At 40.6% G+C, this 22,271-nt stretch overlaps 1 protein-coding gene across 1 annotated transcript in view; it reads left to right on the plus strand.

Moving 5' to 3' along the window:
* Positions 1-21,946, plus strand: part of LAMC3 (laminin subunit gamma 3) — a 78,659-nt gene extending 56,713 nt beyond the window's left edge. The window contains exons 19-28 of the mRNA XM_051980216.1: positions 139-344; positions 1,443-1,519; positions 2,177-2,311; positions 3,467-3,614; positions 3,912-4,061; positions 4,817-4,919; positions 16,012-16,211; positions 16,696-16,842; positions 20,013-20,112; positions 21,327-21,946. Coding sequence (XP_051836176.1) covers positions 139-344; positions 1,443-1,519; positions 2,177-2,311; positions 3,467-3,614; positions 3,912-4,061; positions 4,817-4,919; positions 16,012-16,211; positions 16,696-16,842; positions 20,013-20,112; positions 21,327-21,577 — 1,517 coding nt within the window. The 3' untranslated portion in view covers positions 21,578-21,946. The remainder of the gene's footprint in view (positions 1-138; positions 345-1,442; positions 1,520-2,176; positions 2,312-3,466; positions 3,615-3,911; positions 4,062-4,816; positions 4,920-16,011; positions 16,212-16,695; positions 16,843-20,012; positions 20,113-21,326) is intronic.
* The last annotated feature ends 325 nt before the right edge of the window (positions 21,947-22,271 follow it).

The following is a 22,271-nucleotide window of genomic DNA, read 5'->3' on the forward strand; positions in this document are numbered from 1 at the left end:
TGCTACACCCATTTAACCACCCAGCTGCCTTCACTTAGACTGCAATTCAGTGGATAAGTGGGAAGACCCGATGGGTAGGGCAGGTGGGAGAAGGATGGTAGAGAGCCTTCTTTAATTCTTTGATCACTGGCCACACAGGCACCAGAGAAGCCTTCCTGGAGCAAATGGAAGAACTGGAAAGTTCCATGAGGGCTGCCCGGCATCAGCTGGGGACAGCAAGCGAGAGCGTGAACTGTGCCAAAAATAGTTTGGAGAAGACCTGCATCCAACTGGCGGATATCGAGGCTCTGCTGCTATCAACCGAGCTGGAGATTCAGCAGGCATCTGGAGCCCTCAGGACGATGGTATCTCCGGGGATCAGGCTTCTAGGTTAAAGGGCAGTAACATGGCTTAGTAGATGAGACATTGAACTGCAAACCAGGATATGAGTTCTAGTTCCAGCCATGTAACTGTAAGCAAATCACTTCTCTTTAAAGCTCAGGTTTCCTCTCTGAAATGGAAAGATACCTGAACTAGATGGTCTCTAAGGTTCCTTCCAATTCTGACATTCTGTACTGTAAGACCTCCCAGCTCTGACACTTCTGCCTTCTAAAGCACTTGTGACATACTCTTTCCCAAAGCCCCTTCTAGCTCTGACATTCTGTGTTCTAAAGTCCCTTCCAACTCTGACACTCTTTCCCAAAGCCCCTTCTAGCTCTGACATTCTGTGTTCTAAAGTCCCTTCCGACTCTGACACGCTCTTTCCCAAAGCCCCTTCTAGCTCTGACATTCTGTGTTCTAAAGCCCCTTCCGACTCTGACACGCTCTTTCCCAAAGCCCCTTCTAGCTCTGACATTCGTGTTCTAAAGTCCCTTCCAACTCTGACACTCTTTCCCAAAGCCCCTTCTAGCTCTGACATTCTGTGTTCTAAAGCCCCTTCCGACTCTGACACGCTCTTTCCCAAAGCCCCTTCTAGCTCTGACATTCTGTGTTCTAAAGTCCCTTCCGACTCTGACACTCTTTCCCAAAGCCCCGTCTAACTCTGACATTCTGTGTTCTAAAGTCCCTTCCGACTCTGACACGCTCTTTCCCAAAGCCCCTTCTAGCTCTGACATTCGGTGTTCTAAAGCCCCTTCCGACTCTGACACGCTCTTTCCCAAAGCCCCGTCTAGCTCTGACATTCTGTGTTCTAAAGCCCCTTCCAACTCTGACACTCTTTCCCAAAGCTCCTTCTAGCTCTGACATTCTGTGTTCTAAAGTCCCTTCCGACTCTGACACTCTTTCCCAAAGCCCCTTCGAGCTCTGACATTCTGTGTTCTAAAGTCCCTTCCAATTCTGACATTATATGATTCATTCAACACTCAGCACCTCTAGAATTTAGGGCAACTTGGACAAAACCAAAGCCTTTAAATGTGTGCAATTTATTTCTTCCTTTGATCCTTTTCAAAAAAAATAAAACAAAGGTAATTCCTCAAGAAGTACCCCACCAGCTCACCAATTGGAGTCGTCTAAGCTCTGAGTCTCAGGCTCTGGCCAAGAGGTAACTTGCCTTGCTCTTCCTGACACACTGTACACACACTCCCAGATCACAGTTAGATTGTCCTCGCCTTGGAGGAGTGATCATATCTATTTGTATTGGGGGACAAGAAATAGGAGGAGTGAGGTGGAAGCTGTAGAAACTTTATAGAAGCTGGTAAATCTGCTTATAATAAATATTAATTAAACCTGACACTGACCAGCTGTGTGCATATGAGAAGAGAGAGGTATTTTCCAATTCATAGGCTCCAAGTTTTTGGAGGCATTAGGGTGGGAGATTGTGGGCTGACTGGATGTTTGGTAGGAGGAGAGGGAACGTCTGAGCCAGTTTTTTCATTTGTAAAATGAGGGTATGGGATGAGGTGATGGCTAGTGTCCTTTCCAGCTTTAAATCTAGGAGCCGAAGACATTTTAGAACTTGGAGAAACCTTGGAGAACCTGAGACCACTCTTTTAAAGATAAAGAAACTTAGGCCCAGGGAGGGGGAATGACTAGCTTTAAGTCACCTATGTTGAACTCTGGTGATGATTTAAAAGAAATATGCAGCCTAATCCCAACCTTCACAGAGCTTAGTTTTGTTGGGATGACCAGAGGACCATGTGGATTTGGGGGTCAATCCATCTTGCTGATGTGGACTGGTTGGAGTGTTTTCTTTCCACAGTCATAGAGACACAGCCACTAAGATAGAGGCAGCTGCACAGAAGGCTCTGCTGGCTTCCAATACCAGTTACACTCTTCTATGGAGTCTTGTGGAGGGAACGGATGCCCAGAAGATCCAGCGTGAGCTAGAGGACAGGTAAGTCTTCTCCAAGGAGGCTGTGGATTTAATAGGAAGAGAGAAAAAAATATAAATTATTGGTTAAAGATTTTATCAACCCCTAGATCATTTTCTTAACCAGGAGCTATGACAGTATTCTATTGCAAAGACATCCTTATTATTTCATGATATTCTGAAATATCTTGATTTCCTATACTAACCTGGAAACAAGAAGACCCCAAATGAGGTGGGAAATGTCCATAAAGAGAGAAAGGTGCACACATAGAATGCAATCAGGAGTTATGGGCATGAAAAGTCAAAGAGCTAAGCCAGTGAATGATTGCACAGGGACTGGAACATAACAACAAGCATGTAGAATCATAGAACTTAAGATCTAAAATGGATTTTAGAACTCATCTAGCTATGTAATTATCAAGCAACCCAACCAAAATGCCATCTAATCTACGAAGCCCTCATTGAACCTCAAGTTGGTATACATATTTCATCTTGGTCTTCTCATATCACTTTATTTCATACAGCTCTGAAAACATTAGTGATTCCATTTTGCCTTTATCCACAATTTTATGAAGCTATGTTTCATCTACTTATAAATCACTTCATTTTGAAGAAGTTACAGAATTACTTCCCCTCCCAAAGTTCATCCAACTTAAGGAATGCCACAAAACTATCCAACTCCCTTGCACCTCAAATCAAATATACTCCATCAAAGAGAAACCAGGTATCTCAGTGCTTATAATCCTATTTTTCACTCCTCCAAATTGTCTATCATTTGTGTAGAAATTGAATTTTGGAGTCCTTGGCTACCAAGAGCCTTGGACCCAATTTGTTTTGTAATCACATGCATTACTAAATAAATTATTTGTCTGGATGAAACTAGGTCTTCTCCCCCCCCCCCCCCCCAATCTAAAGGAGTAGACAATATGCAAGCAATTGTGTATTTGTAAGATTTATACAGAGTAAATTGGAGGTAATCTCATATGGCGGACGCTAACATTGAGGAGGGAAGCCAAGACAGCAAGGTAAGGAAAGAGAGCATTCAAGGAAAGGAGGCAATTCTCCAGCAATTCCAGGCACAAGATCAAATAATTCCAAAATATTAATTAGAAAGGAGCTTGGGAGATGGAAATATGGGCATCCCAGGTTCATGATTTGTGTTGGTTTCGTTTTCATTAGATACCAGGAGGTGCAGAGGGCCCAGGAGGAGCTCAGAACATCCACAGTCCAGGCAGTCAAAGAAGCCAAGAGCGTATTAGCATCTGTTCAGCATGTCAGCTCTGAGAGGGCTCAGCACCTAGCAAAGCTCTCCACTCCTGAAATACTGGTCAGAGCACGTTTCCTTCCTGGCTCTGGTGGGTGGGAGTTAGATACTGGGCTTCCTTTAAAAAGGGAATGTGCAAGATTCTAGCTAAAAGCCCACTAGGCATGCGCGCACACACACACACACACACACACACACACACACACACACACTCCTTGTTACCCCAGTACTACAAATGTGTCAGTTTGCTTGGCAAAACCCCCCATTAAATTTACTTACCCTTATCCTTATTCTTATTTTTACCTTTCCTTGGAAATCCTCATCAAGGAATTAAGTTCTTGTCTCTGCCTCCTCCTCTAGCCTCTCACACACCTTGCCAGGGACCTGGACAGAAAATTACAGGATCTAGAGAAGACAGTGGCTTCTAGGGAGCAAGTGTTCACCAGAGCAGCCCAGGATCTCTTGGCTACTTCCCAGGGAGAGTTCCAGAAGATCCAGCCCTTTCAGCAGGTGAGATCCTTATCACCTCATTTATCCTGGCCCAGAAAGTCAAGGGACCTTACATCACCCCCGGGGTTAAGAGGGAAGAAGATGGAAAGGCATTGTTTTCATTCTCAACTCTTCCAGAGTCATTATTTTTACAAAATCATTAAAAAATTTGAACTCAAAAAAAAATTTTTTTTTCAGTTAAAGTTGCAAGAACACAGGATGTCAAAATCGAGAGGACCTTTGGAAACCTCTAATTCATGTTACAATTGAGGAAACAGGCTCTCCAAGGGGAAGTCACTTGCCCAGGGTCACAAAAGAATTAGTGCTAGAATTAATAATAGAACCAAAGTTGCCTAACGCCATGACTATTTCTTTTTCTTTTTAAAATGTTTTTATCAATGCTGTTTTTAAACTGCCATCACCTCATAATACCCCTCCATAGAGTTTTCTTTGTAATTAAAAAAATTTAAGTTAAGCAGAACAAACACACAGGGGCACACACACACACACAAAAGATATGCTTTCCTCACCCACAGGTTACTACCTCTCTTTCTCTAACGAGAGGAGTGAAGATCTTCTGAAACTGAGATCTGTCATTACATTTCCCTATTTTTTATAGAACCTTTGAGTTTTTTCATGACTCCAATCTGCCCCTTTCCAGAAGAAGATCTGAGGTTCCTCTTGGCTGTCTCTCTGCCTGTGGTCTGAATCAAACAACAATTCTATGAGATGTGGTTCGATAAAATGTTCTTTCCCTTTCTTGCCTCTCTCCACAGCTCCACGACAGGGCTGATGCTGCCCTCACCCTGGCCACCTCATCCATTGCCAAAGCCAGAGTCACGGCCAGGGATTCCAAGACTTTGCTGGCCGATCTGGAAGGTACAGCTACCCTCTGAGATAGGAACTCCTTCACTAGGGGACACCTAGTTCTTTCATTTAAATTCGTATCCGTTCTGGTCTTTACCCAAGCTGCTCCCTCTGGCTTTGGGCACATTAAACATAGAATCCCAGATCTGCAGATGAGAAAAATGAGCTGTAAACAGGAAAGGAATTGATACATGAGCACAGAGCCACAATAGAGCTGGAATAGGAAGCCGGGAGACCTGTACCTATTAGTACTAGGCAACCGGTTCCTTTCTTGGGGAAGAGGTTTCCTGAGAAAACCTCTCCTCCAGGTCCCTTCCTCTGTAGTGATGTATTAAGAATGTAGCACTCTGAGGCACCACGCCTTATCCCACTTACATATAGTCCCCAGAAAGAGCCATGTTGGAGTCACAGAATCCTAGAGATCTTAACAGCTCAAAACCATACCTTTCCTAATCAAGTAGAAGACACAATTAACTAAGTAAAGACAATGAAATAGCATAGCAAGGACAGTAGCAATAAAACATTTTTTCCCTATAAATCTGGGATACTCTCTAAGATTACACATAACCCTTGGGGGAAGAGTGGATATACAATAGGAGTCTATGTGAAGAAGAATACACATAAGGTAGATGTGTATACAGGATGCACACACCGAGGAGTATATATATGGCTCATAGGTAGACAAGGGCTATCTCATAAAGTGTGATACTGCTGAATCTGCCCCTTCCCCCCATATCTCCAGGATATCACTATATTGCATCCTCTGATTTTGTTCCCTGGGTATCATCTTTACAGAAAATGTAGTGACAGTCCAACTTGTCATCTCTACTACTGTAATGCTGGAGAAACTGAGGCAGGAGAGAGATTAGAGAGTTTTAATATTTTTATTAATGGGAGAGTAAGATTGACTGGACAGGACTCTCGTCTCAGATTATCCAGTCAGACAGAGATAAGTATACTGGGACCAAGGAATCCATATTGGTCCCAGGGCTGGAGGACCCAAAGAATCCAGCGTCCAGCATCCAGCTGCCAGACGCCATTCTCCAGCCATGAATGGAAGAACAACAACTTCTTAAATACCTTTTTGGAGACAAAGAAGAGAAAGGGAGGGAAAGTTTTTTTATCAGGGAGGGGAAGCCATAAAACCTAAAAATTCCAGAGACAAAGAAGTAAAGATATCATGGGTTGGTCTTGGAATATTCTAAAGGAATATTGTAAATCCATAAAAGAGTCAGGAGAGCTACTCTTTTATCTTGCTAATTTACAACCCGAGAGCGAATAATCCTTAGTTTTACTGGGTCAGAGACAGAACAGTTAAGGAAACTGAGACAGGGAAACTGAGTCAGGACAGTTAAAGAAAACTGTGGCATAACACTACATGTATGACCCTTCTGATTACACATAGATACTGTTCATAACTTCCCAAAGTTCTGTGATTCCTGCTAGTTGCTGCTAAGCAAGATTCTCTGGGCATAAAATTCTTAATATCTCTTCCTTTTAGGAAGAATGGCTAAGACTTCTGCTACCATACTTTTTTTTTTTTTTTTAACTATTTCTTTAAATTTTTTTCAATAAAAATCCTCTTCTCCTTCACACTTTCTCCCCCTGTCTTCCTTCCTGGGAACTTTCAAATTTTCCTTTCAGTGGAAAAAAAGAAAAACCCCTTTAATGAAACAGAGGACTTCCAAGAATTCTTGATGGAAAGATCAGAGCTGAGTAGAAAAATCTTAAGTCAAATACAGGAATCAAGAGAAATATACAAAAAAAAAAAAAAAAAAGTAAACATGAACCAGGAACTAAACATAGATAAATTATTCTAATATGAGGGGATATGTCCCTTCCAAACGCTATAATCATTAGACGTCAAAGTAAGAGTCTAATTAAACAGAGGACTTCTGCTGAAAAAGAAAAGAAAACAAAATCTCTGTAACAAACATATGTAGTCAAGCAAAACAAATTCCCACATTGGCCATGTTCAAAAAAGCCCTCTCAAACTATACTCTGAGTCCAATCAAAACATAATCTGTAGCATTTTCTAGAGTGTTGTGGAGATATTGTGGGATGGAGTTCAGTTATATTTCTTTGATCTACATCTTGGCTCTGCTTGTTGCAGCTTTTTTATAAAAACAAAAGCACTAATAACCCAATCACTAGCTAGGAAAAATCTCCAGTGGCCTTGTCCCTCTAGTTCTCAGTGAATGATTTTATGATCCTCTGACCCTTCCCATAAAATGTTGTTTTCTCAGAGCTTAGACTTGCCAGAAAGATCTTTTTCTCTCTGGAAAATAATTCCTTGTCCCAGGTGCCAAGGTTTACCTAGTATCTTCAATCTTAAATGTGCTTTTTGAACTGTATACACTGTAATGCCGGAGAAACTGAGGCAGGAGAGAGATTAGAGAGTTTTAATATTTTTATTAATGGGAGAGTAAGATTGACTGGACAGGACTCTCGTCTCAGATTATCCAGTCAGACAGAGATAAGTATACTGGGACCAAGGAATCCATATTGGTCCCAGGGCTGGAGGACCCAAAGAATCCAGCGTCCAGCATACAGCTGCCAGACGCCATTCTCCAGCATGAATGGAGGAACCCCAACTTCTTAAATACCTTTTTGGAGACAAAGAAGAGAAAGGGAGGGAAAGTTTTTATCAGGGAGGGGAAGCCATAAAACCCTAAAAAATCCAGAGACAAAGAAGCAAAGATATCGTGGGTTATCTTGGAATATTCTAAAAGAATATTGTAAATCCTTGAGGACACAAAACAGTCAGGAATCTACTCTCTTATCTTGCTAATTTATAAGAGATTGAGACAGAACAGTTAAGGAAACTGAGACAGGGAAACTGAGTCAGGACAGTTAAAGATTACTGTGGCATAACAACACTATTTCACTTAGAGTCAATCAACCAAAAAGTGTTTAATAAGCCTCTACTTTGTGTTAGGCTCTAAGGATACAAGTACCAAAAATGAAACAAATCCTATTCTCCAAGGATTTATATTCTAGTGAAGGAAACAAAACCATCTATATACAGCATAAATATAAAGCAGATACAAAGCAATTAAATAAATATTATTATAGAAGAGAAGACACAAAATTCCATGTAATTTCAAGGTTAATTTCCTCTTACTAATCTCTCATTTGCATCTATTTAGCATATATTTACAATGGAATCCCTGAGTTTTTAAATTAAAATATCTTAATAATTGTATTTCAACATAATAGGTTTCCTTTGTAATTTTATGTATATATATATATATTTTAATCTGGAAAGAGACTTGGGACAAAAAAAAAAAAAAAGATTAAGATCTATTCTAGATTATAATTACAACAAATTACCCAGCATTTTCCTGGTCCTGGGCAAACCACTTTCTCTTTTCTAAATCTGTTTTGCTCTTCCATGTAAATTGGGGGTGGGGGAGAGAAGGGCGGGGCAGGGGGGGGGTGGGGAGGGGGAGAGTGTAAAGAAAAGAGAAAGTGGAGGACAAAATTAAGTCCAGGGGGCATAGTTATTTTTCTCCCCTTCCCTTTCCCCCTCCACCTAACCACATTCCAGGCTTTTCATATGTATATACAGCTCTTTTGATGCTTTGAGCCAGTTCTGAGTGAGTGAAGGGGGTTGAAGGAGGTCCAGACTTGTTCCATCTGTGATAAAATCACTGTGGAAGAACTTTAAAATCAGAAGATAAAAAAACAAGACCTTTCTTTCTCAGTTTTCTTAAACCAAAAGGAGCATTTATTAAACCAACACTTGGCTAAGGCCTAGGAATACAAAGAAATGCAAAAATGCTGTCCTTGTCCTCAAAAGAGCTAAGTTAGTTCTAAATTAGACCTATGGGAGAATAACTAGATTTGTGCAAGAGATATACATATTGAAGGAAAGTGATATCCTAGGAGAAGACCTTAGCTGCAGAAGAGATCAGGAAAGGCCGCCTGAAGAAAGCACATTCTAGCTAATTTGTTTGTGTTTACAAGGCAATTAGGGTTAAGTGACTTGCCCAGGGTCACACACACACACACACACACACACACACACACACATATTTAACTAGTGTTACGTGTCTGTGTCATATTTGAGCTCAGTTCCTAGATTGTTGTCCCTAGATTTGTATTAATTTTTTAAGGAATTCAGAGAAACCAAGAAGTGAGGAGGGAGAGCAAGTATACCAGGCCTGGCGGACAGTTAGGTTTCTTCATATCACAAAATTTTTTGCTACAAGGAACTATTAAAACACACAAAAGAGAATAGTGTTGTGGGTTAGTTCTAAATTGGAATCCAAAAGGAATTCAAAACTCAAAACTAGTTTTGTGACTATGGATGAGCAAGTCAAAGAAAAGTAATGCAAAAAAGGTTTTTTGGGGGCTTCAGTGCCTCCTCTGTAAGGATAAGTCTAGTAAGTCAATTAGCATTTATTAAACATTTTCTTCTTAATTAAATTAATTTTATTCTACATATTAATTTTATATTTATGGCATATTAACTTTATTGGAAATTAATTAATTAAGCATTTTTTAAATTAGCATTTATTACACATTCACTTTATGCCAAAAATGGTACTAAACCCTAGGGATACAAAGAAAGGCCAAAAGAAAAAAAATCTCAGCTCTCCAACCAGTCACCAACCAGTTAGAGACATGTAAACACTCTGTATACACAAAGATATATATAGTATAAATCCAGGGTAGTTTTGGTAGGAAGGAACCAAGATTAAGAAAGACTAGGAAAGTACTAACACTTTTAGTATTTTTCTCAGACAGTCATGGGGATCAAATGAAATAAATTATCTCAAGTTCTTTGTAAACCTTGAGGTGTTATATAAATGTCAGTTTTTATTGCTTCCAAGTACATTTTCTAGGAAAAGGGACCTTTGTTCTTAATAAACATCATTCCAAGCTTACATTTCTGAATTCTTAGCTTGCTTCTGTGACCTTCCTTTACTACTAGTTGATGTTTGGTTATAGAGTTCAAATCCAACCTCAAAAACTTTCTACTTTGTAACCTAAGGCAAATCTCTAAGTGCCTCAGTGTCCTCACTTGTAAAATTGTAATGCCGGAGAAACTGAGGCAGGAGAGAGATTAGAGAGTTTTAATATTTTATTAATTGGAGAGTAAGATTGACTGGACAGGACTCTCGTCTCAGATTATCCAGTCAGACAGAGATAAGTATACTGGGACCAAGGAATCCATATTGGTCCCAGGGCTGGAGGACCCAAAGAATCCAGTGTCCAGCATCCAGCTGCCAGACGCCATTCTCCAGCAATGAATGGAGGAACCCCAACTTCTTAAATACCTTTTTGGAGACAAAGAGAAAGGGAGGGAAAGTTTTTTATCAGGGAGGGGAAGCCATAAAACCTAAAAATTCCAGAGACAAAGAAGTAAAGATATCATGGGTTAATCTTGGACTATTCTAAAGGAATATTGTAAATCCCTAAAAGAGTCAGGAGATCTACTCTTTTATCTTGCTAATTCATAACCCGAGAGCGAATAATCCTTAGTTTTACTGGGTCAGAGACAGAACAGTTAAGGAAACTGAGACAGGGAAACTGAGTCAGAACAGTTAAAGAAAACTGTGGATAACATTCCACACTCTTTCTCCTAAATATTCAAACCTTTGAATCTTAGCACCTTCCTCTAGATACCCAGGAGGTCTTTGACCCACCTTATGTAAAGCAAATGAGCCAAAAATAAAACTAGAAAAATGTAAGGACTCATATGGCAAGAGCAAGTCTCTCCCTGATAACCCCAGAGTTAACAGCTGTACAAAGGCTCCCTTGTTGCAAGCATGTCAGGCCCTCTCCAGTTCTGGAGCACCACCTCAGCCAGAGAATCCAGTTTGAGATGGACAGTTAGGTCTGTGGTCATTTGTGCACTTAACTCAGTCTCTGCTTACAAAGCAGCAGGGTCCAAGGCCCATTCAGAGAGGCAGCCCTCTCCATGGGGGAAGGATGAGGCTTGTAGTACTCCACCCGTCTCCACCCAGAGAAACAGGACTGCTATTAGAATACAGATTTCTGAGCAGATTATGCAGTTAGACCATCAAGGCAGGCAAACTCCAAACTTTTTAGGTGCCTCATGCCAAACTTCAAGGTCCTTTGAAATGCTGAAATACTTAATGAACTGGGGTTACAGGAATGGAAAAACAGATCAGAGAGACTGCCAGTGTCACGACAGGTGTCTGATTTCTAAAACTTTTCTAAAAAAAATAATCTCAAAAACTGAGTCTGCCAGGGAAATTTTAACAAAATAAGGGATTCTAAAACTAAAGCATCCAAATTCAATCTGAACTAGTGAGATAGGGAGTGGGGCAGAAATGCCTAAGGCAAAGTGAATAGGAGCTAGGGGTTCCCATTCTTTCAGGTATTTTGAAAAAAATATACCAATTTCCCCAATGTTCTATCTCTACCTCCCCCCTTTTTTTTTTCTCACGGAAAGGAATTATCAAATGACCATTCCCCATATAAATCCCAAGAGCAAATCAAAATCCCTACACATAACAGACTAATACAGTAGCATTTCCTAAAAAGCCCTCAAAACATATCAGCAATAATTACATAGTTTTAACAAATCCATATCAAATCTTAAACACACAGAAATAGATAATCCAGGTAAAGTTTAACAGTCAGTCATCAACCATTCCCAAGGTCCCTCATATCAGTCCAAAGTACAGTCGATGCAGGGTCCAGTCCATGGTCTCATTTTAAAACTGCTGCTTCAGGCTATGAAATGACAGGAGGCTCTCATTCCTTGCATAGTGGGTGTGCGCCGTGGTGACAATCAAAGCTGATCCAAGCTGATCCAGGTTCCAGGAGCAAGCCAATATCTGTAATTTGACCAAAATCTAGAACAAAAACACAAATCTAGCACATAAAGATTGGATCAGTCTCAGATAGAAAGACTCAGTTCAGACTGTTGCAAAACATGAGGAGGCCAAAATAAATTGGCCAGCAGTTTCCTATGTGATGAGACGAGTTTGCTTTACAGGCCAAGCAAACGGCTGCACTTATCATGTAGAAACCTTAAAGAAACGAAACACAAATATCCAGTAACAGACAGATGACCAGGCGAAATACTTAGTTGCCCAAGCATTTAGGATACAATGATTACATATGACCAGACTGAAAATAGCAAGGCATGACATAATTGAATTGCATTAACAGTTCTATTGACCATTGCTCTGATCAGAGAGAGATCAGTTACAAAAGGAAAAATGCAAGAACATAACTATAACATAACATAAGCAATTGAGTTTTAACAGCTTATCAATCAATTGTCCCAGTAACTGTCACAGGGTGGAGCTTTAAAACTCCCAAATAGCATTAGCTAATTAACCCTAAGCCCAAAAATTTCTGATAAATCTTAAAGAGTTACCATAACCTTACAGTAATAACAGAAAGAAATTTCGCCTCAGTAAGTTCACAACTTAGAACAATTATCATATCTAGGTAGATGTTACATGAGTGAACATTATACATACAAATCAGTTTGCTTTTAAAATACCCAATACATAGAAAAACATCCCAAATTGCATATTGTCCATAACAAACATTTTCAAAAGGACAAAGAAAAAAAACTATTATGTTCAGAGGTCCTTTAAATAACCTCAGAATGACCCAAGACAATCAATTTAAACTAATACAAAAGACCCAATTCCACATAAAAGAATTCAAGAAGTTTTTTTTTTTTTAACATAGCAATTAAACTTTTAGAAATACTCAGACCAAAGTATGGATCACATTTATGACCATATCTCTTAACCAAGAAAACCTTTATGTATTAAAAAAAAAACCCCAAATATTCAATCAATTAACCTAAAAGTAAGCATGTCCTTAAAAATCACACTATGCTGCACTGCCGCAATCAGATAAGAAAAAAAGCGGCAGGAACATACTTAGAGAGGAGAGGGGAGGAGAGGATTCCACGTGGCCACCCTTCCCCCACTCCTGACCCCTAGGAAAAAACTTCCCTCAGGTTCCCCACTCAATTTCCTACATGGGGATCCTTTTCAAGATTTAGCCCATCAGTTTCCCAACATCAGGTTTCTTCCCAAATCCACCCATTTCCAACTTTCTCTTTCTCCCTGACCAATCTATTTTTTTTTCCCTTTTTTTCTTCCTTTCCCTTTTCTCCCTTTTTCTCACAGGTTGCTGCAGTCAGCCAGAGACAGAAAGAGAGAGAGAAAGATTTTTCAAACTTCTTGATATTTTCTAAGCCTGCAACACAGAGGCTGAATCCTTATCTCTTACAAGCTTATTTTAACTTTTAACACAGACACACACAAACAAACATGGAGCTCCAATTTACTATGCACAGTTGCAACTTTGTTTTCCAACCAACAACATAACAGACAAACCACACAGAACATAGAACATATATCACACAGACTACACAGTTACAACATTAAGCAAACATATAACATACCCAGAGGATATTTTCCAGCTTCCCAGAAAATACCCGTCTCAGAATTTTTAAACCCGTCGGTATTTATTCTGAGACCACAGGTTGCTAGCAACAGAACAGACCAGAACCAGAACCAAAACCAGATGGTACCCCAAAAGGTACCCAGACAGACTTACTCTCCCGAATGCCGAATCAAATGCCAAAGAGATTTCGTTGTCCACTGTAGGCCGGACTGAGGCTGAAGAAACGCTTCCTTTTCCTAGGAGTGCTGGTCTTTTCTCAAGGAACAGACCCAGGTCCTGAGCCCCCCTCAGGCCTAGGTGGAGACCAGGAGGTCTCTAATCTCTAATCCAGTTCTCAGTTTCTATTATCTCGGTGGGACCTCCAAATTGTAATGCCGGAGAAACTGAGGCAGGAGAGAGATTAGAGAGTTTTTAATATTTTATTAATGGGAGAGTAAGATTGACTGGACAGGACTCTCGTCTCAGATTATCCAGTCAGACAGAGATAAGTATACTGGGACCAAGGAATCCATATTGGTCCCAGGGCTGGAGGACCCAAAGAATCCAGTGTCCAGCATCCACCTGCCAGACGCCATTCTCCAGCAATGAATGGAGGAACCCCAACTTCTTAAATACCTTTTTGGAGACAAAGAGAAAGGGAGGGAAAGTTTTTTATCAGGGAGGGGAAGCCATAAAACCTAAAAATTCCAGAGACAAAGAAGTAAAGATATCATGGGTTAATCTTGGACTATTCTAAAGGAATATTGTAAATCCCTAAAAGAGTCAGGAGATCTACTCTTTTATCTTGCTAATTCATAACCCGAGAGCGAATAATCCTTAGTTTTACTGGGTCAGAGACAGAACAGTTAAGGAAACTGAGACAGGGAAACTGAGTCAGGACACTTAAAGAAAACTGTGGCATAACAAAATGGAGTCAATAAATTCACTTACCTGTTTTGAGGATAAAATATTTATACAGTGCTTTGCAAACCTTTAAGTGCTATATAAATGCTCATTTATTTTTTCTTGTTCTAAGATGAGCTAAAAAAAAAAAGCCTCACTTTGTTCCAAGGGAAATGATTTTTTAACATTTTATTAATAACTCTTATTGAGAGACTTCAAACACAGATCCTGGGCATGATTTGTACAAGCAGATACTATATGGTGTTTGATTTTATTTTAAAGGAATAATCTCTCTTTTCCATAGATTTGGGGTAATTGGGCAGAAAGCTTGAATTTGAACTTTGTGTCACACAATAGTAACTGTATGACCCGTTGATAGATCATTTAGCCTGATTCAGCTTTAGTTTCTTCATCTGTAAAATAGGAATAATAGTTGCAACTACCTCAGAGCTTGTATGGATCGAGTCAAATCAACAGAATTTATTGAGCATCTATGATGTGCCAAGCACTGTATAAAGTATGGGGATACAAAGAAAGGCAAAATGAAGGTTAAATTTAGAACAACATTACCAACTTAAAAATGCTATATAAATGCTGGACATAATTATTATTTAATCATGCCATTCCTCTGCTCAAATGTCTTCTAAGATGGGGCAGTGAGGTGGCGCAGTGTATAGAGCACCAGCCCTGAAGTCAGGAGGACCTGAGTTCAAATCTGACCTCAGACACTTAACACTTCCTGGCTGTGTGACCCTGGGCAAGTCACTTAACCCCAATTGCCTCAGGGGGAAAAAAAAATCTTCAAAGGCTATTTACTAACTAAACTTCAAATTTCTCTATATACCAAAGTCGTCCACAATCTGGGACTACTCTATTTTTCCGGCTTTTTTAAATACCAGTCCCCTTCTTTATCATTGTAGCTCAGCCAAAATGGACTCTGTCTCACCAAACTCAAGCTATAATCTCATGCCTCCTTGCCTTTGCTCATGTTCCTTTAATACCTTCCACTGCTCTCTTTGCTTGTTGATTAATCAGTGCCCATATGCCACATTCTCCATGAAGCTTTCTCTGAGCTTTCTTTCATGAATCTTAAATAGATTTTTTTAAACAACTTTCTGATATATCTATTTCATCTATTATTAGGTATTATCAGACTAAAAACTTCTTGGAAGCAGAACCTATGTCAATTTAAACTTTACATCTGTTTCAGTACCTGAAATACAATGCATGCAGTGGGCATGTTAATAGTAACTCACATTCCCCATCCCTTTATGCTGAACACTTTCAAGAAGAGTTGAATTTTATCACTTTCACTAAATTACACAGTAAATGACGGAGCAGTCTTGTTCCCCCACCCTTACATTCCTGAGAAATCTGAGAATTTTTGGGAGACTCTCTACTCTGTGGTTGTATTTGTTCTCTTGGGTTTCCTCCCACCTCAAGTTTCTGTGTTTTCAAAAGAACATGAAATGAATAAAAAGGTTTTTATGGAAAATAATAATGATTTCATAAGAAAAATATAGTTCTCTAAGGTTTGCAAAATATCTTCCTCACAAAAATCTTGAAAGGTAGGAAGTACAAGTACTTTTATCTTCATTTTACAAATAAGGAAACTGAGGCAAATAGCTTTTAAGGCACTTGCCCCGAGTCACACAACTAATAACCAGATCTCCCTAGTCCGGGGTCAAGGCTTCTTCTACTCTCCAATGATGCTTTTGTTGAATGAATGAATGAATGAATGAATGAACAAATAACATCTAAAGCCAAAAGTTCTAAGGGTATTATCTGTCCCACTGTTGTTTTGTAGAAATGAGAAAAACATTTCCACAGCCAAAGGACCAGGCTTCTCTAAGAAGAAAGGCAAGGATCATTCAAGACAGACTCATTGGTGACAGCCAGAAGAAGACTAAGCAGGCAGAAAGGATGCTAGGAAATGCTGCTTCTGTCTCTGCCACAGCTAAGAAGAAGGCCACGGAAGCTGAACTACTGGCTAAAGAGAGTACAAAGGTCAGAACAGCTAATGGTTCCCTTGAGCTGCTTCTCCTTCTCACCCAGTAGAAGGGTATTAGGTCAAATCAGATCTTTCTGCTTAAACTGGAACCCAGTTCCAAGAGGAGTTTCTTCCTTTGAGTTGTTCTGTAACTAACGTTATTTTCCACTCAGGAGAATTCTGGTTGGGTAAAGAACTTTTGGCTAATGGAAAAAGCTATGGACTAGGAATGCTATTCATAGATCCAGAGCTGGAAGGTTAAATAACTAGTCCAGAGTCACAGAACCAAAATGTGTTGGAGATGGGACTGAATCCAGGTTAGCTCTCTCCCTAGGACACAACACTGCCCTTCAGTTATCATTCATAGAGTGGGACAATTGAGTGAGATCTTGTTCATGTGGTGCTTTGGGTTCCTAGGCCTTGTTCACATAAATCATCTTCCATCAAATGGGGGTGATTAATTCAGGTTATTCTTTAGCTTTTCCTATTCTCCTCCTCCAGCATTCCAAAGCCTTGCTGAGGGAAAGTAAACAGCAATACCGACAAGCAGTCAAACTTGCCAACCAAGCACAAGGAACCCTGCGAGACATCTCCAGGCAGGTGATGGTGTCCAAGGAACGAAGGAAGGAGATGGAGAAACTTGAATGGGTAAGTTGGTCCTCTCAAAGTCCATTTAATTTCTTCCTGGTTGGTGGTTTCTCTGTAATTAGTTGTACATGTATATCTTAAACTCAACATATCCAAAACAGAATTCATCTTTCCCCTAAACCTTTCCTTCTACCTTCCCGATTACTGTTGAGGGCATTCAATCCTCCCAGTCCCTGAGGTTCTCATTCTAGGTGTCACTTTCGACTTCTCACTATCCCTCCCACCTCGTATCCAATCTGTTGCCAAGAACTATTGATTTCACCAATGCAATATCTTTTCAATAAGCTTTCTTCTCTCTTCTCACACTGCCATCATCCCAGTGCATGCCATCTTCCTCTCTTGCTTGGACTATTGCAATACTCTGCTGGTGGGTCTGCTTATCTCATCTTTCCCAACTCTAATCCCTCCTCCATTCTGCTGTCAAAATTATTTTCCTTAAGTACAAGTTCAACCATGTCATTCTTCTACTCAATCAACTACAGAGACTCCCTATTACTTCTAAGATCAAATACAAAATTCTCCATTTGACATTCAAAACCCTTCATAAACCAGCCATCCCTTCCCTCCCAGCCCTCACACACCTTTACAGTTTTCTTACACATATTTCCTCTTCCTCCCCCTCTCCCCCACTAATATTGTCTTCCTTGCTGTTCTTTGAACAAAATACTATATTTCCACTGACCTCTTTAAGATCCAATTAAAATTCCACCTTCTTTCTTTCCAATAGTATTTTATTTTTCCAAATTCAGGTAAAGATAGTTTTCAACATTCATTTTTATAAGATTTTGTGTTTCTGGCAGTATGTAGAGTACCAGCCCTGAAGTCAGGAGGACCTGAGTTCAAATTCGGCCTCAGATACTTCACATTTACTAGCTGTGTGATCCTGGGCAATTTACTTAACTCCAAACGCCAAGTCAAAAAAAAAAAAAAATTGTGTTCTGATTTTTTTTTTTCTCTCTGTCCCTTACCTCTCCCTTTCCCAAGACTGCAGATAATCTGATAGAGGCTAAACATGTACAATCCTTCTAAACATATTTCCACATTTATCATTTTGTACAAGAAAAATCAGACCAAAAGGGAAGAAAATACAAGAAAGAAAAAGAGTATATTTATTTATTTTTTAATTTTTATTAAAGCTTTTTATTTTTCAAAACATATGCATGGACAATTCTTCAACATTAGCCCTTGCAAAACCTTGTGTTTCAATTTTCCCCCTTTCTCCTATACTCTTCCCTAGATGGCAAATAGTCCGATATATACTCAACATGGTAGAAATATATGTTAAATCCAATACATGCATACATATTTATACAATTATCCTGCTACACAAGAAAAATCAAATCAAACCAGTAAAAAGAAAAAAGAAAAAAAAAGAGAGAAGCAAAATAAAAAGCAAACAATAAACAAAAAGTGAAAATGCTCTGTTGTGAACCACACTCAGTTTCCACGGTCCTCTCTCTGGGTATTAGAATTAGAATTAGAACAATTAGAACTGGTTTGAATCATCTCATTGTTGAAGAGAGCTGGTCTTTTTGTAATAACAAGGAATTAGAAATTGAGAGCATGCCCATCAGTTGGGGAATGAGTGAATAAGTTATGGCATATGAATGTAATAGAATATTATTGTTCTATAAGAAATGATGAGCAGGCTGGTTTCAGAAAAGCCTAGGAAGACATATAAACTGATTCTGAGGGAAGAGAGAAGAACTAGGAGAACATTGTACACAGTAAGATTATGTGATGGTCAATGATATGATAGACTTAGCTCTTAGCAATGCAATAATCCAGGACAATTTCCACTGACTTCTGATGGAAAATGCTATGAGAGACCTATGGAGACTAATTAGAAAAATCTAAATTCATCCTGCTGATTGTTTCTTACAGAACAATAATATTCCATAACATTCATATACCACAATTTAGTTAGCCATTCTCCAATTGATGGGCATCCCCTCAGTTTTCAGTTTCTTGCCACTACAAAATAGGCTGCCATGATCATTCTTGCACATACAGGTCCCTTCTCTTTGGGGTATAAGCCCAGTAGAAACACTGCTGGATCAAAGGGTATGCACAGTTGGATAACTTTTTGAGCATAGTTCCAAATTGCTCTCCACAATGGCTGGATCCATTCACAACTCCACCAACAATGTATCAGTGTCCCAGTTTTCCCACATCCCCTTCAACATTCGTCATTATCGTTTCCTATCATCTTAGCCAATCTGACAAGTGTGTAGTGGTATCTCAGAGTTGTCTTAATTTGTATTTCTCTGATAGAAAAGAGAGTATTTTTTAAAAGTAGTATTTTTTTTAAAAGGTGAAAATAGTATTCTTTGATACACATTTAGCTCCATAGGTCTCTCATAGCATTTTCCATCAGAAATCAGTGGAAATTGTCCTGGATTATTGCATTGCTAAGAGCTAAGTCTATCATATCATTGACCATCACATAATCTTACTGTGTACAATGTTCTCCTAGTTCTTCTCTCTTCCCTCAGAATCAGTTTATATGTCTTCCTAGGCTTTTCTGAAATCAGCCTGCTCATCATTTCTTATAGAACAATAATATTCTATTACATTCATATGCCATAACTTATTCACTCATTCCCCAACTGATGGGTATGCTCTCAATTTCCAATTCCTTGTTATTACAAAAAGACCTGCTACAAATATTTTTTGCACATGAGTCCTTTTCTCTCTTTTATGATTTCTTTGGGATACAGACCCAGTAGTGATATTGGTAGATTAAAAGGTATGCACAATTTATAGCTCTTTGGGTATAGTTCCAAATTTCTCTTTAGAATTATTGGATCATTCCACAACTCATCCAACAGTGCATTAATGTCCCAGTTTTTCCACATCCCCTCTAACATTTGTCATTATCATTATATTTTCTAAGATCTCATCTTTTACAGGAAGCTTTTCACAACCTCTTCCAATTTGAATGCCTTCCCTCTGTTAATTACTTCCTATTTATCCCATTTATAGCTTGTTTGTATAAATTTGTGTGCCTATTATCTTCCCAAGTAAATTATAAGCTTCTTAATGGTAAGGATTGTCTTTTGCTTCTTTTTGTAGCTGTATCACCTAGCACAGGGCCTGACACAGAGTAGGAGCTTAATAAATGTTTATTGACTAGCTGACTGATGTACCTCATCTGTCTCTTTTGGAAGGTAGGGACTGGGTTGAACAAGGTGGAAAGAAACATAAGGGAAGCTCGGATCTCCTTGGAGATGGACATCAAGACCTTGTCTGTCCTGCTTACTAGATTGGGTAAGAATTGTGTCTTCCAGGGTACTTTCTCCTCTGTCTCCCATGGAAGGCTTTGTCACCACCAACAAATCTATCCAGGAACTTTGCTTAATGCTGTTGGGGATGCAAATAGATGAGATTCAATCCCTGCCCACCCTGAGATTACAGTTTAGAGGAAATGTGGGATAAGACTCATGACAAAATCATTCACAAAGTGTGGTATGTGCCATGTAAGTGCCCAGTGGCTGGTATAAATTGTGAAGGAGACAGGGAGGGAGATGTCTGCTGGGTGGCACAAAGGATGGATGCCCAGCCTGGAGCCAGGAAGACTCATTTCCCTGAATTCAAATCTGGCCTCAGACTTATTAACTGTAAGTCCTCAGGCAAGTCATTTGACTCTATTTGCCTCAAGTTCCTCTTCTATAAAGGGAACTAGAGAAGGAAATGGCAAACTATTCCAGTACCTTTGCCAAGAAAACCCCAGATGGGGTTATGAAGGGTGGGACGTCACTGAAAAAAGCCTGAACAACAGCATCAACAACAGAGCAGTGAGAAAGAGATCCCAGGGGGCTGGGGTGTTCGGGAAAGACATCATAGAGAGAGAGGACGATGGGGAAAGTAACCCAGGAACTCCAGGTGAAGAAGCTGTCTCCCCATGTGGATCTGAGAGTTGAATAGAGCCATGACAAGTACATTGACTGCCCCAGGGTCCCACAGTTCAAATCCACCCAATTTAGAGGCCAGCTCTTATTCCCGACCCCACTTGTCTCTTGCCTAGCAATCTTTTTTCAGGATTGAATTTCTTTCCATTGTATTCCATCCGTTCATATTTAGCATCCTGTGCTGGGAACTAGGAGAGTGTGTGTGTGTGTGTGTGTGTGTGTGTGTGTGTGTGTGTGTGTGAGATACACATGCAAGGTTGAATGTGATTTTCTGGAAAGAAAGATCCAAAGGAACAATTGAGGAAGAAGAGAGTACTTTCTGCTGGGGAAGGGATAGGGACCGGAGAAGGGCTCCTGGAAGGAGATGGCAGCTGAGCTGGAGAAGGTCTTTCATGAAGCACACTAGGCTGAAGATGGACCCCGGCCAAAGAATACCTGGCTCTGAAGGAGGATGGTTTGGCCATCCTGGAGCTGCTGACCCCACAGAACGATAAGCAGGGACAACTGGGGCTCTGGGTTGGGAAAACTGAGAGACAGTATCTGTTCTTCCCTCTTCTTCCCTCCTCATCCCAGGAAAGCTGGATACCCACCAAGCTCTAGCTTCAGCCCTGAATGAGACTGAGCAGAAGCTGGAGCCACTGAGGCAGCGCCTGGACGGGCAGGGGCCCCTGCAGGATAAACTGAGCCTGCTAGAGCAGGAGGCAGAGCAGCAGGAACTCCAGATCCAAGACTTGGAGAGCGACCTCAGGGAAATCCAGGCAGACAAGCAGAACCTGGAGGACATTCTGCACAGCCTGCCTGAGGGCTGTGCCAGCTGGCAGTGAGAAGCCAGCCCCGGGGGGGCCACACCACGCCCAAACCCCTGAGGGCACACGCAGCTTCAGTGCATGCACAGGGGACCCCAATGTGTGTACACGGCCATGCCGGCACGCGGGCACCATGCCCACCCTCACCACACTGCGCACACACGCTGACATCTGTACAACCATCCCCGTCCACAAGGGTCTCTCCAGCCCACCGCCATGTGGGCAGGCCAAAACTCAGAGAAATGGGTGGTGCACCCATAGCAACACGTCACGGGCCCATCCTGCTGAGTACATTCACTGCCATACTACTGCGTGCATGTATATGTACTTTTTGGTGTACAGACAGACACCAACATGTGCTTCTATAAATAATCAGCCGTGCACACATTCCTATTCCATGAATGTTTCCTGTTTTCTCCTCCCTTTCACAATCTGTGTGTACACAACCACGTGTGCTCATGCTCATTCATGGGGGCTCACACTCATGCCAGTGTGGGCACACACGCCCCCGTGGCACATCCCCACAGACAGGCCCCTCCCCGTACTATTGCTTGCATGCACATGCCCATCCACACACAGGGATCCATTTCTGCTGCCAGGTGAGCTGTAGGTGCTCCTTTTGCTTGCCAGCCTCAGATGCCCAAGGAGAGTTGTTCCCAACTCTCAAGAGTCCAGTGATGAGTTGACAGAGTTCTTGACTCCCTTGGGCTGG

The sequence above is a fragment of the Antechinus flavipes genome, chromosome 2, assembly GCF_016432865.1.
Source record: "Antechinus flavipes isolate AdamAnt ecotype Samford, QLD, Australia chromosome 2, AdamAnt_v2, whole genome shotgun sequence".
Taxonomy (NCBI): Eukaryota; Metazoa; Chordata; class Mammalia; order Dasyuromorphia; family Dasyuridae; genus Antechinus; species Antechinus flavipes.